The 15,551-nt window shown below is 40.3% G+C and overlaps 1 protein-coding gene across 1 annotated transcript; it reads left to right on the top strand.

Moving 5' to 3' along the window:
• The first annotated feature begins 13,237 nt into the window (after positions 1 to 13,237).
• LOC147606974 (uncharacterized) lies at positions 13,238 to 14,370 on the top strand. Its single transcript, XM_086791326.1, has 2 exons — positions 13,238 to 13,929; positions 14,194 to 14,370. Exon 1 carries the CDS (start codon positions 13,320 to 13,322, stop codon positions 13,884 to 13,886), a length of 567 nt encoding a protein of 188 aa, XP_086647452.1. The 5' UTR covers positions 13,238 to 13,319; the 3' UTR covers positions 13,887 to 13,929; positions 14,194 to 14,370.
• Positions 14,371 to 15,551: the final 1,181 nt, after the last annotated feature.

Below are 15,551 nucleotides of genomic sequence, written 5' to 3'. Positions count from 1 at the left end.
TAGGCTTGACAAGCTAGAGATTAAGAAAATAACATTTTTATGATTTTGTGTTAGCAAAATAATGGTTATTCTTTTAGATTAGTTATAAGTAGTTAAAAACTACTTTAATTGATTCTAAATGAGAAATAGATTATCCTATCAATTTGGAAAAAGAGAAATAATGGAATTAGCTTAATTTGGTGGGATAATCATAATTAAGTTTATGATTATGGTTAAAATTATGATTCAAATTCATAGTTTCATTTTAAGCATAAAAGAGGAACTATTATCATATTTTCATTACAAGCTTTTACTCTTTCGAAAAAAATTGAGAATTATCAGTAATAGTAGAGCGAAGCTATGGCAAAATTTTTAGAAAATAATACATATCTTATTTTTATGCATAATGCTAAAAGAGGACTTCCTACCATATTCTAGGATTGGATATCCTATGCAAAAAGAATGATTTTCATCATATTCATGAGAAATAAATTTTTTTGTAATTATGCATAATTAATTGATTATGAGAAAAGAGTAAATTTTGGTAAATTTATTTTTATACAAAAGGAGGAATTTCCATGATATTTGAGATCCAAGTAATTAAATGGTAAAAGAAAATTTTGGTAAATTTATGCAAAAAGAGGAATTTTTGGTAAAATTATTTTTATACAAAAAGATGAATTTTTGGTAAATTTATTTTTATGCAAAAAGAGGAATTCCCATGATATTTGAGATCCAAGTAATTAAATGGTAAAAGAGGAATTTTTGGCATAATTCAAATTATGAGTATTTATCAAAAGTGGAATTTTGAGCATTATTAATTTTATTGGAAAATATGGGTAGAATTAATTTTTGTAAATCCCATGAATCTTTTACTCAAAAAGAAGAATATTGAATATATTTCACTTGAGAATTTGAGAAAGAATATAAAAATATCCATTGAGAAAAAGTACCTTCTTTAACTAGGCTAAGCAATTGGCAGAAACTTAGAAAAGTCCCATCGGTATCATCGGTATCGAAAGTAAAAAATGGTACTAAATGTGAATGCGATGTGAATACGATGTGAATAAGATGTGAATGCAATGTGATAAGATGTGAATGTGATGCGGTAAGTTGTGAGTTGATGTGATGAGATGTGGATGAGATGTGATGTGATGTAAATGGATGTGGATGTGGATGTGATGTGATGTAAATGGATGTGAATGTGATGAGATATGAATAAGATGTGATGATATGTGAAAGGATGTGATGTGATATAAATGGATGAGATGTGATGTGATGTAAATGGATGTGGATGTGGATGTGATGTGATGTAAATGGATGTGAATGTGATGAGATATGAATAAGATGTGATGATATGTGAAAGGATGTGATGTGATGTAAATGGATGAGAATGAGATGTGATGATATGTGAAAGGATGTGATGTGATGTAAATGGATGAGAATGAGATGTGATGTGATAGATATACATGTGAATGAACAAATGGATGTCGATAGATGTGAATGTAAATGAACGAATGGATGTGGATGAATGTGATGAGCTGTTAATGGATGTGGTGTGATATGTGATGAGCTATGAATGGATGTGGTGTGATATGGATAGATGTGGATGGAATGAATGAGATGTGATGTGGATGGATGTGAATGAGATGTGATAAGATGAGGATGGATGTGACGAGAGGTGAATGAATGTGGCATGTGAATGAGTGTGATGGATGTGAATGGATGTGATGATATGTGAGTGGATGTGGTGAGATGTGAATGTGATGTAATGAGATGTGAATGGATGTGATGTGATGTGGATCTGGTTAGATAATATGAATGGATGAGATATGATGTGGATAGATGAGATGTGATGTGATGTGGACTTGGTAATGTGAATGGATGTGAAGTGATGTAAATAGATAAGAATGTGATGTGATGATATGTGGATGTGATGTGGATCTAAACGAATCGATGTGATGTGATATGAATGGATGAGATGTGATGTGGATATGTTGTGATGTGATGTGATGAGGATAGATGTGATGAGATGTAATATGATGTGATTGGATGAGAATGGATGAAGGACGATGGGAATACATATGACTGGATGTGGAATAAGCAATGTGAATTGATGTAGAAGAATGTGGAATAATGAGAAATGATGTGGAACAATGTGGAAAGATGAGAGTTCGTTAGAAACTGTATATATGAAACCTGTTTTTAAATGACTATTTTATGTCAAGAATGTTGGGGAAGCATCTTGACCATCTTGTGAATGAGATCGTGGAGACCTGAGTGATAAAGTTGCAATAACTGACGGAGAGTCAATGGAGGACATCTTGGGTAGCAAGGTCGACCGAGGTTTTGACCAGCCTCGGTTCGATTTAAATGGTGAGCTTCCGGTACGGTGGATGAGGGACCAAGGAAGCGGCCTATGAGTGAAGCGCTAGGTGACCTGCAAAGGAGCCTAGAGGGTGCTGACCATATGGTGCTCGGGCTCTGGGTCGACGAAGATACCCACGCGTGCGGCGTCAGGGAAGAAAATGGAATAAGGAGTTAGAGTTGTTTTCTGAATTCGAGTATGGATCTGGTTGATTGGCCTTGCTGGTCCTCAAACGGATGAGTCCATGACTCTTTTATATGGATCTGTTGGTTGATCTTGCTAATCTTCAACGGAGAGTCCATGTGGATTTTCTTAAGTGAATATATTTCTAGGTACTATGAGCTAGGAACTATTGAAAAGGCCCCTGAGTGAACAGGTGGTGAGCGTTCTGGTTACCAATGATGCCATAGGTACACCGATGAAGGAATGATTATAAATTGGAATTAAAGCTAGATATTTTGGAGGATTATAATAAGTGATACTATGGTTTCATTAAAAGATTGTTTTAAAGACAGTTGAATCTGTGAAATAGGCAATTTCATATTGGGTGTGTAAGTGGTGTGACTATCTTGAAATTGCTTATTTCACAGTTGAATCTGTGAAATAGGCAATTTCATATTGGGTGTGTAAGTGGTGTGACTATCTTGAAGTTTGCTTGAAGTTTGCTTGAAGTGCCAGCTAGGGGACATGGGAACTCTTTTCCCTGGTACCCGGGGCAAAACATAACCAAATTCCTAAATGGATCCTATCACTACAGTGGTTGGGCGGTTGGCTACCCCATGGGATTGGATGGGGTTAGGCTAGACTGATGGATCCCTAAAATGAGACTCAATTGTGTTAAGTTACGATAGCTGAAGTAAATCCTGGATAACCCTTGTTCTATGGAAAAGAATCAATGGCTGTGCCTCTTGATGAGGAAAAAAACGTTGGACGCTATGATCCAAGTGCAAGTCTCTTCCTTGATCTGACCATGAGACTTCCGAGTTTGGTTGGATTAGTTTGGTTAGTGAAGACCTTGACTATGTTAGAATAAAATATCTTGGAGGAATCGCCTATCTACTGGGCGAGGGAAGTTTTTCCGAGTTCAATTTTGGAAGAACTAAGGGATTAGTCTCTTGTCCGGATATCCATGGGCGAGGCCTGAGTGAGAGGCTCTGCTCAGTGCAAGAAGTGCTACTTCCGCTGCTAGCACCCCAGAATTTTGATGCGCGGAGGAGGCAGGGATCTTTCAGAATGTATCATTTCAAAGAAGGTTCCACAAGAAGGTTCCGCTGCTAGCACCCCAGAATTTGATGCGCGGAGGAGGCAGGGATCTTTCAGAATGTATCATTTCAAAGAAGGTTCCACAACGAACTTTATGACGGTTGCCTAGGAGAAGATTTACCTCTCTAGCTCAGAGACTACACCTTTACGATTTTTACATTCTCTTTATTTTAACGTTTTAAGATTTTTTCGAGAGAGAAAATAAGAATCGACGATTTTCTTACAAGGCCCTACAAATGATCTCCAAAATGTCCTATGTGCAGGGATAATCAAGTTGAATCGGTGACCAAATTCCTATATGAGATGATAATGACTTGGGTGCCCAATTGAATTGGTGAGCAATCAGGGTGGTAACTTCCTCGATGCGGTGATCCAGAGCTTGACAGAATGCCATATGATTATTCATAAGAAGTCCACCGTATACTACCCTCAGGCGAATGATGGCCCTATCAGTGCAGTGATAAAACTCTGCAAATATTAGATTTACAAGAACAGTTAAAAAAGAAGGTGGAGGAAACTGAAAGATCTCAAGTAAGAAGTAAAAGGCTCCAGGGTGCTTTGTTAGAGGCCTGATACAAGATCATAGAGGCAAGTCAGCAAGTGTAGATTCTCACTAAGGCCCGGGAACTCATGATGAGCAAAGAGTCAAAGAGGTGGTGGCAACCCATTTGGAGACTCTCTGGGAGATCCATTCATCTGCGGGATACAGATCCTGTTCAAAAACAAATGTACAAGTCTTGTTGTTGTGATGCCTAGGATGCCATTGACACGGAAGCAAATGACACAAAATTTATTATGTTGACATCAGAGGAATGGGACATCCGGGAGAATAAGGGACTAAACGAACTCTGATTGAGGAGCTTTCTTCATGGGAGGAGAGCTATAGGGTAACTATATAATTTGTTGGACAAATTTTTCGGGCCAAAAACACGTTTTGGGCGCGTTTGGACCTTCGTTTTCAGGCGTTCACGGGCACTGCGCGGGTAAGTTTCGATTCTCTGCATAACTCTATTTTTTGAACTGTAGTAGGAAGGGCAATTGGTTGTGCAGACACACTGTGTGTACTGCAAGGAGGTCTCAAAGTTGCCATTGGGTGTATATATGCAAATTGAGGTCAATGGTTGTGATAGTTTGTGTGCAGTATAGTACCTCTGCAGAGAATAGGACAGTTTTTTTGTGCAGGTCGAGTGCTGTTGCTGGTAAATTTGTGTTCCAGAAAAGATGTCGAATAAACCAGATTGTTGCAAAGAAGCTTGACAAGAACAACTTCCATGCTTGGAGGTTTATATCGAATTTCCTAATGGGAAAAGTTTACTAGGACTACATTGAAGGTGAACATGAGGAGGCATCAGAGATACCAGAGATTAATCCAATTGCTACAGATATAAAAGAGTTTAAGGATTGTAATCAAGGAGCAAGGAAATTCATGTATTGGATCTCTATCAGCATATAAGACACTATGATTGGTCATATATAGGATGCCAAGTCACCTAAGGAGGCATGGGACACCTTGGTGAAGCTGTATGAAACCAACACCAAGGCACGAAAGATTCAGTTAAAGAATGAGCTTCATACTATGGAGAAGAAGAATATGTCTGTGAATGATTATGCATTGAAGATCAAGGACATTTGTGGAATCCCTTGCATCAATTGGAGTTTTTGTTGAAGATGATGATAAGGTGGAAGTGTGTCTACATGGTCTCGTGCCACAATACAAGGCATTTAAGACGTCTATTCAGACTCAGGAGAACATTCCCAACTTCACAGATTTGGTGTCAATGCTGATCACATTGAAGAGAAGAACTTGGGTGAAGATCAACAGTCTTCACAAAACAAAAACAGTTAAGAGCAGTAGTAGGCCTTCTACACAAGTTCAAGTAAAGAACAAGGTAGAGATCATGGACATGGCCAAGGTGCTGGCCAAATAGGTAATCAGAATTATGGTCAGCAACAGCAGCAACAACAATCCCAAGATTCACAACAACAACACATAGGTGGAAGAGGCCAGTTTAGAGGCAGGGGGAGTCAAAGAGGTTATGGTAATTGGCAAAGGCAGCATAATGATACACAATGGTGTTTTTATTATGGTTGGTAAACCTGGACATGTGCAGGCAGATTGATATAAGAAACATAGTGACATGCAAAATGAAAAAGTGCAGCAAAACAACTATGCATCCTCTAGAAGAAATAATGAGGATAATGAGAGGTTGTTTTTGTTATGCAACATGTGGTTAATGATGTGTCTGGAAATGATGTAGCAGCATGTAAGGATGACATGTGGTATGTTGATTCAAGTGCTTTGAACCACATGACACGTCATGGTGAGTGGTTCAAGGAAATGAAGAGTCTTGAAAGACCAGGTTTTGTCAAAACAAGGGATGACACTGCTCATCCGATTGCCCATGTTGAGGATGTGCCATTGTCTATGCAAGATGGTAAGGTGAAGTATCTTGCAGATATACTTCATGTTTCGAACATAACAAAGAATCTAATTTCTGTTGGCCAGATGATTAAGTAGGGTTTGCAAGTCCGGTTTAACCCTGATGGCTGCTATGTAGAAGACTTTAAAGATAAGTGCAGGTTGGCTGCAAAAGGCAACAGAGTGGGCAAAATGTTCACATTGAATGTAAATATGCCTGAAGTGAGTGCTGCAATGTTTGCAAATGGTTCAAGAGTTGTTGCTAGATACAGACATTTGGCATAAGAGAATTGAACATGTAAATGTTCAAAGAATGAAGTTTGCAGACAAAAGAATTTGTGACACAATTGCCTAAGTTTAAAGTTGAAGGTATGTAGAAAGTTTGTGAAGCATATCAATTTGGAAAGCAAACAAAACATGTATTTTCACATGACAGAAATGTGAGCAAGAATGTACTAGATGTGTATTCAGATGTATGGGGTCCTGTAAAGACTATGTCTATGGGTGGCTGCAGGTACTATATGTAACATTCATTGATGACCATACGAGGAAACTGTGGGTGTATTTCATGAAGGAGAAGAGTGAAGTGCACTCATTTTCAGAATTTCAGAGTTATGGTTGAAAAACAGATAAGAAATCATGTGAAGTGCCTAAGGTTAGATGGAGGGAGAGAACACTTCTCCAATGATTTCTTTGAATTCTTGCAAAATAATGGCATTCAGAGACAATTTACATATAGATACACTCCGCAGCAAAATGGAGTTGAGCAAAAAAAACAGGCACATTGTAGAGATAGCACGAGCATTGATGGCAGAGAAGAATATGCTGCATAGCTATTGGGCTGAGGCTATGTCTACAGTAGTTTATATCATGAACAGGACTCCTATTGAAACCATACATGATGTAACGCCAGAGGAGAAGTTTATTGGCAAGAAACCTGATTTGTCTCACTTGAAAGTTTTTGGATGTATTGCATATATGCATGTGCCAGATGAGTTGCGTACCAAGCTGGATCCAAAAGTAGAAAAATGTGTGTTTATTGGGTATTCCCTTGAGCAAAAGTGATATAGATGTTATAATCCTGCTACCCGTGAATTGAGGGTAAGCAGGGATGTTGTCTTTGATGAGATGAGTAGCTGGTATGCTGTTAAAAAAATAAGATATTTCATCTCTTCTCTCTCCTCTTTCAAACTAGATCAGAAAAGTGGACCTAATTGGTCCAAAACGTGTCCAAATTGAATCAAACTGAAGCTGGAAGCCTCTAGATCCCAGTTGGACTTGCTTGGTGGCCTCTCTCACCTATAAATAGAACCCCATTCCCTTGTATTTTCATCTTAGTATATTTACATGCTAGTGTAATTTTTATTTTAGTGTAATTCCACTATCCCTCTACCTTGCCTCTCCATTGTGAAGCTTTGGTGCTTCACTAATCCTCTTCTTCTCTTAAAGATTACCCTCTTCTACTTGGTGGCCAATCCTCTTCTTTGAGGGCTACACCATCTCCTTAAAGAATCAAGCCAAAACCAAGGGTAAGCCTAAAACAATGATGTTTTACTCTCTTCTTGGATGGTAATCTTCTTCCCAACCTCTCTACATGCTTGGGAAGCATTCTAATTCATGGTTTTCTCTTGAAACCATGCCCTTATTGATTTATGTTATTTAATTGAATTAATGTTAATCTCTTATGCTTAAATGTATTGTTTTTTATTTGTAATCTCTCTTTTTGAAAGAATACTCACTTTTATGGTTAAATCCTTCTTGGAAGGATAGTCCTTAATTCTAATCTCATTTCCTTATCCAAAACTTTAAGCCTAACAAGCTAGAGATGGAGATTAAACATTTTTATGAGTTTTAACCTACTTAGAATGAGGTTAATTCATTTAAGCTTGTTTTTATGATAAAAATTTCATATTTATTCATTTTAATGAAAGAGAGCTTAGGATAAAATTCATATAATTATTTTCATATGGAAGTTATATTTGGATTTTTTTTAATAAACAAGATGCTTAGATGAAATTATGCTTAAATTTATGCTAAGTTTTATGCATAAATAATTTTTATTTTAAAAGAGAAAGTCCCACCATATTTTTATGTAATTATGTTTATGCATAAATTTAATAATGCAAAAAGAGGATTTTTCATGATATTCTATGCATAAACATTTTTAATATTAAAAGAGGGATTTTTGTTACATTTTTGAATATACATTCATAGTATGTATGCATAAATGTCTAAATGTTAAAAAGAGGAATTTTTGCTATATTTTAAATATGTATATTCATGGTATGTATATGAATATTTTTATTTATCAAAAGAGGAATTTTCATCGTATCTTTAAATAGGAATATGCATAATTAATTTTGGTATCAAAAAGAGAATGTTTTATCATATTTCTATGTAGATAATTATGGCATGTTGATGCCTAGGTTCAAATGGAGAAGAGAATATTTCTATGTGAAGTTTACATTGCAACCGCTAGCGGGGAGTCATCGAAGGACGTCTCCCGCGGGCAAATCTTGCCAAGGTCTTGACCAGCCTCGGTACAGTTAAAAATGGTGCGCTTCCGGTAATGATGGGTGAGGGTCAATGAAGCGATCCCTGAGTGAAGTGCCAGGACACCTAAGGAGGATCCTAGAGGGTTCTGACTAGGCGATGCACGGGCTCGCGGGCTGCTAGGACACCCATGCGTATGTCGAGGGAGATATTCATGGATTGGCGAGAAATTATTTAAGTGAACTCAAAACTATGAAATTGGATCTTGTTGGTTGACTAGCTGGTCTTCAACGGAGAGTCCGGATGACAACGCAGAGTCCGGATGACACTTTACTGTAAAAACAATAGAACTGGAATATTGAGGATTATGATGGAAACACTGTGGTTTTATTACAGCTCTGTCTTGAAGATAGTTGAATCTAAGAAAAGGCAATTTCATATTGGGTGCATAAGTGGTGTGTCTATTTTATATTTTTGCATGAGTGCTGGGCTAGGGGGCTTGGGAACTCTTTTTACCGAATTCTTATAAAGAGGGATCCAACCAATATAGTGGTTGGTGGGCGATTGGCTAACCCATGGGCCGTAACCCATGGGCCGGTTGGGGTGGATCGGTGGATTCCTACAATAAATTTCAATTATGTTCAAGTTACGATAGTTAAAGTAAGTCACAGGGTAATTCTTGTTCTATGGGAAAGAATCAACGGCTGTGCCTCACTTCAGGGGAAAAAAAGCGATGATCTCTATGAACCAAGTGCAAGTCCCTCCTTGATTCGACCATGTGACCCCGTTAGATAAATTTTCATTAGAAGATTTTCTCGGAGGAATCGCTCGTGCTTTTTGGGTGAGGAAAGTTTTTTCGATCTTGGTTTCAGAAGAACCGCCGGACTAGTCCCTTGCTTAGACATTCGTGGGCGAGGCCCCGATTGGTGGGAAGCTTTGCCCTGTGCAAGAGGTTGCTACTTTCGCTCTGCTAGCACTTCGGAGATGGATGCGCAGAGAGGGCAGGGGTCTCACACTTGAAGGCCATCGAAGGTTATGGGTAGTGCTATGTTGAGTTCATCTCCTTCAAAGTGTTGCCCTAGTTTGTTGACTTAAACAGTGGGGACGCCGGTGATTCCTTGTGGTTCTATGAGTCCGTCTCCTCATCAATGTCGTCAAAGGCATCCTTCCATCCAACCCTTCAAATCCTTCCATAGACTCGGGCTACCTTGGAGTAAGGTGCTAATGATTTGAGAAGATAGGAAGGAGGCAAGACCTGCAATGTCTCTAGGAACGAATGCAGTTTCGTGAGCTAGATCACCCTTTCCCGTGTGTAGGCTCTATAGGGTACCAGAACCTGGACTTCCATGTCCGTTCTTTTTGGGTGATCGTCTCTCAAATTTTTGAGATACTCCGCAACCAGGTTTCCCTGGTGAGGGGTATCCATAGCTGTTGGTTCTATCATTCGAGGGGGTCTCTGCTTGGTCATCAGGACCCCTGTTATATTCCTAGGTTTCCTCAGTTGGTCTTATGTTGGGGATAGGAGTACATTCTTCAAGGTACTTGTTTGAGGTTCCTCCTCCAATTGAGCTTGATAGTCCATGGCCAGGCTCGTGAGCAACCTTTAGCCTTTCTTTTTCTTTGATGGGGTTTTTATATTCAACGAGCTTCCAGGGCAGTTGGTGAGGGTCTATTTGTCATCTGACAAAAGGGGTTGAAAGTAGCATCTTTTCCTCATCAAATGAGGAGGTTGATGCATTGGTGGTTGTCCCACCATCAGATCCACTCTTTATGACCACTCAGCTATCCCCTTTTCCTATCTTCTTGGCCTTTTTCTTTTGTGAGCTCCTTGTTGTGCGCGCTTGTTCCGGGACTTCCTTACGGGATAGAATCTGAGGGACGTGACATATGGTCAATGCCTCAGTTGTAGTAGCATGAGCTACTGCCCTTCTTCTACTTTACATTCTGGTAACTGCATTAAGAGAGGGACCGTATGGATGAGGCCTTCTCATACACTTAGCAATTATTGCTGGTGCTAGGATTAGCCTCATGTGTTTTCTCCATTGTGCTTGTTCTCAGTGGAAAGTCCTTGTAAATATGGTCTATTCTACACCTTGTGCATAAGGGAGTTAAGGTGGAGGTACTCACGGGAGTACTAGCCATCCCTTTTTTGACCAAACACTCAGCTACTTGGTGAGGTCCTACACAATGATAACATTGCATGGGTGGTCATTTGGCCATGTTATTCAAGTCTCGTCCCCATAGGGTTGGGGTTGCTAGGTACACGGGGTACATATGGTCTCCTTCCATCACATAATGACTTAGGATTTGGGAGGGTGGACTATTTGATTTGAAGGGTTTGAAGGTGGCACCTTCAGCAGCTTCCCCCTCATCACCCTCTTCGAAGATCTTTGTCAAGGTTAACTAATGAATGGGGGTGATTCGAGGTAGTGGGGACTATGGTGGTAGTACAGGGGGTGGTAAGGGCACTTGGGGTACCCTAAGAATTCCTTTCTGAACCACTTCATGGCCTAGTTAAGGTGCATTATGCAGTGTTGCTTATGGCAAGGCCAACAGTTATCTAGGGTTTATAGGAAAGGCTTGGGGTAGGGCTTGTGCTTGAGCATCTCTTTGGTGGTAGAAATTGGTGGTCTCATGATCGCCCCACCTTTGGCAATAAGTGCAGTAGAGAGTGGGTGTCGAGGTCTCAAATGTGGACACTCCATGCTAGTATGGTTAGCTCGACAAATTGAGCACCATACTAACTCCCTCCTGCGGTAAAGATGGGGTTGCCCGCGACTCGATCTCGACCTTGGTTTGTTCTTCAATGTTGGGTCATTTGCTGCATCAAGGTTGTTGCCAGTTGTTCCACCTATTTTCTTGAAGAGGACTCTTTCCCTTTCCCTTCGGATCTTATGCTGGTAGTTTTGAAGGATGCCTCCTCGGATGTTCCCTCATGTAGTTCTTAGGAACGACTTCCCTTGAAATTATCCTCAAAGTTCATAGCACTATTGCAACATTACTCAAAGGACGTGTGGGCTAGAGCATATAAGAAGTTGTGCAATGGTACATCTTCAAGGCCCTCTAGGAATCTCCCTCCCAATCAACCTTTCATTTGAGAACTTGTCTCTGTCATTATAGTAAAATGAGAATGGAGATATCTCACCCCAGTTGATATAGTCCCAGATGGATTCTCCATCCTTCTGTTTTACATTGTGCATTACAGTAATGAGAATGGAGATATCTCACCCTAGTTGATATAGTCCCAGATGGATTCTCCATCCTTCTGTTTTACATTGTGCAATTGTTCTATTGGGCTCCATTGGGTTCCTTGCCCCATGAGTATCCCACTTTGAAAGCCTCTTTCAAGGCTTCAAAGGTGGCTTTATCTTCTACCTTCAATGATTGAAACCACTACTCGACTTTTCCATCTAGGGTGAGGTACTATAACCAACCCCCTTGACATCAGAAGGTAGAGCACACATTGTTCATAACGGCACAACCTTAGGGAGCTCCTCACCATCAGGTATAACCCATGTAGATCCTTTGGTTTCCCAACTATCGATCATAGCCATCATATGTATCCATTTTAGATCATCTTCAGGCTCAATAGCTTGTTTTTTAGCATCCTTGTAGGGTGGGCCCCTCCCTACATTGGTCTCTTCTCTACAAGTATAGAGGTATTATAATGGGGTAGAATGAGTGGTGGTGCCCGAATGATTTTCAAAAAGTCCTCCACTACCCATAGGACGTATGCGGCCAGACACAACCCTGATGATGGAATCATCGAATTGGAGGTAGACATGGTTCTTAGACTAGTCATGTACCATCTTTACCTCTCTCATGAATAGGTGTCCTAAGATCATTTTATATGATTCGAGTTGTCCATAACAATGAAGGTATGTTTACCCCGATGTTTAAGAACCTTGATCTTTAAATCTCGTACCATCCCAATAGGTTTTGGTGATAGTTGCATCAACCATCTTGACAATGATATTCAAGACTTCTAGATGTGGCTTGATTATCTTCTCCTAGCATTTCTTGGTGATTATGCTCACTCCTGCACCACCATCTAGGACTCCCATTACTATGATGCCCATTACCGGTAGTAATGCATTAGACTCATCACCTTTAAAATATTGTCCCAGTTTATTAAGTGGGATTTTAACCACAAATTTGGCATTTTCTTCTTCCACAGGGACGATTGATTCAAGCACAACTCGAGGTGTCTCCATTGTATAGTGGTGGGGACATGCCTTATGCATGTCAGTGGTAATCCTACATTGAGATCTCCATTAAGGAGAGCTCTCATTGCTTCAAACAATTCAAGATCTCCACTCAATCGGGCGGTTATCGTTGTACTCGTTTGTGAGGCCATAAAATCCAACAATTTGGGGATGTTCAATGGCAAACTCATGATCTTCTTTCCATAAAATGGTGTCGGTGAGAGTGGAAAATCCATCTCCGAGATGGGCTTAGGGTTTCCATATGGTAATTGTCCCTTGAATCGATTAAGGATCAAACTACGAGTGGTGGAGGCCTCAGTCTCTTCCATGATGACACTGGGCACATCTAGGGGTTTGTGAATCCCTAGATGTAGTAGTCGTTAAGGTACTAGGGTGCATAGTATCTAAGACTTTCACTTTCTTGGGCTTTGATTCCAGCTCCTCTTGGCCCTCCATCTGGAGTGCCCCATGTCCCATTGTCCGCCGCCTGCGTTTGAAATGCACATTGAAGTTTAAGTGTTTGAAATACACATTGAAAGAAACAGGTTTAAGGGTTTAAGGGTCTCAGTCTGCAGCAATTAGGGTTTTGGCTATGGATCCTTACAGCTTCTTGCGAAACCTGGACTCTCGCACACCGTTTCTCAACGGCCTCAATGGGCTTAACCCTCTGAGCACTCTCAGTGGCCTCAACCTGGACCTTCCCGTACCCACAGATGTGCGTGGGAAGGGCAAAATCGCCCGCGAGGAGGCCGCCCTAGAGGCCAAGATTGTGCAGAAGATCGCAGCAGGAGAGTGGGAATCCCTCAAGCCCAACTCTGGCAAGGCCGTTTCCATCGGCGACCATCACATATGTGTCGCTTACCATGAAGATAAAGACTCTGGTTACCGCATCTGGGAATGGCATGGCCATCTCCTCATGTTCGACGATGAGGAAGGGTACTCTCCTGAGTACATCTATGGCAACCACTTCCAGCCCCTCGAGAAGAAGCCGGATGATGATAAAACCGGACATGGCCTTGCTGCTGCTGCTCGCCATGGCGGTGTTGCCCTTGGCCTTAGCGGCATCATCCCCTCCGATGACAAGAAGAAGAAGCAGCCTCAGCAGAGCAACATCGTGCACCGCAGTGGCAACAAGGACAGCGCTGTTGTGAAGAAATGATGCTGGTATCGGGAAGAATTGGAATTGTATTCTAGCTTTATTTGTAAGTACATTTACAATACATGGTTTCTGGTTTTTATAGTTGTAGCCCCTACCATAACTTCAACATGTTTTAGTCTCTCTGCCATGCCAAGTTTTAGTACTGTGTGTATCAGGGTAGCTTGCATTCAACCTACATATGGTGTGTCTGTGGCCATAGCATCTTAGCCTACATGTCGAGTAAATTCAGTAAGGCAGCATAGCATCTTAACATGTATGTGTATTACATAGCTATACCCCTTCAACAAGTATTTTCTGCTTTTGCTAGGGTAGCTCGGCATCCTTGGCTTGAGTGCTTTCTACCGAGGTAGCTTTGCATCCCCGTGTGCATACTATTAGGGTATAGCTCAGCCACCATAGCATCTTCACGAATAAGCTGTTTTCCAGGGTAGCCTTGCAACCTTGCTCTATGTGATGTCTTTGTGGTCATCACAACTGAACCACCTACATGTGCTATCTGTCAGGGTAGTTTTGTGGCCATGGCGTATATGCTTCCTAGCCCGAGGTATTAGAACCAGAATGTTACTCTGCAGTATTCCTGCACACTTCTCTTACAGTGAGTTTTTGCAGTTCTTACGAAGTAATACTTTGCACTTTGATCCATTGACAGTCTTGTTTGGAGTAATTGTAGAATCAGTTTGTCATCTTGGAGGAGCCTTTTTTGGGGAACAAAATTCTAAAGAAATTCAAGTTCTCCCTGTTCACTCTTGTGCTCGGTTGAATAAATAGTTTGATTTGTCTAGTTGTGTGTGAGGTAATTGGTACAGTTCTACATGAAGCTTTGAATGTGGGTTTTATGCAGTTGTAGCTTTACATAGCAAGATGTAGGTATATTTTGTAGACTTCTCGATGTAACAGGCTACAATGTTTTATTGCCATGTCGTTTTGTCTTCAATTGGAGAACTGATTTGCTGCAACTCAACAATAACAATGTGGATGGACAGCTTTAGTTTCTTTTTTATAGCCATGCCTTGCCTTTCTGTTTACACATGCTGCTTTTGTTTTTTGCATGATTTTTCTTGCTTTCTAATATTGATGCTCACATGAAAACCTATACTTTTATAAATTGAAAGGAGCAACCCTGCTCATATATGTCTTTGTAGGCATGCAGATCCCTCTGAAGTCTGTTTTTTTTCATTCTTAACCAGCTTTTCATCTGAGCAAGGTGAACTATTGCTTAAGATAAATCCACTTTCTTTGTTCTTCTGTAGTGCTGAGACCTCTGGGTTTCGGCCTCACTTCTGAAGTAAGTTATGTATACAGATTTGAACAGGTAGGTGGGCATGCTGGTAATTGATGACTTGAGTTGTGGTGTGGCTTGACGCAGTATGGTATGGTGAATATTTGCCAATGAAGTGCAGTGTTGTAGAATCTTACTGCCAAATAATGAAGTGCTTTTAGAAGGGACACGAGATTTGATGGAGTCTATTAAAAGAAGGATTTGAAAGAGTGTACTAGTGATCCCTAGTATGAACAAGTAGATTGAATCAGTGTAGTGCTTGGATGTGCTAATGAAATTGGAGCAACACTAAGATATTAAGATCGGAGAGTGAGCTCTGAACGGGTAGACTCAGTCAATGATAATGCCTTCATGTGCAATCTAATTGGAGCAACTGAAAAGTAAAG

This window comes from Cibotium barometz, chromosome 56 (assembly GCF_041138505.1).
Source record: "Cibotium barometz isolate CiBa-2024 chromosome 56, ASM4113850v1, whole genome shotgun sequence".
Taxonomy (NCBI): domain Eukaryota; kingdom Viridiplantae; phylum Streptophyta; class Polypodiopsida; order Cyatheales; family Cibotiaceae; genus Cibotium; species Cibotium barometz.
This window is presented reverse-complemented; position numbering and strand designations above follow the sequence as displayed.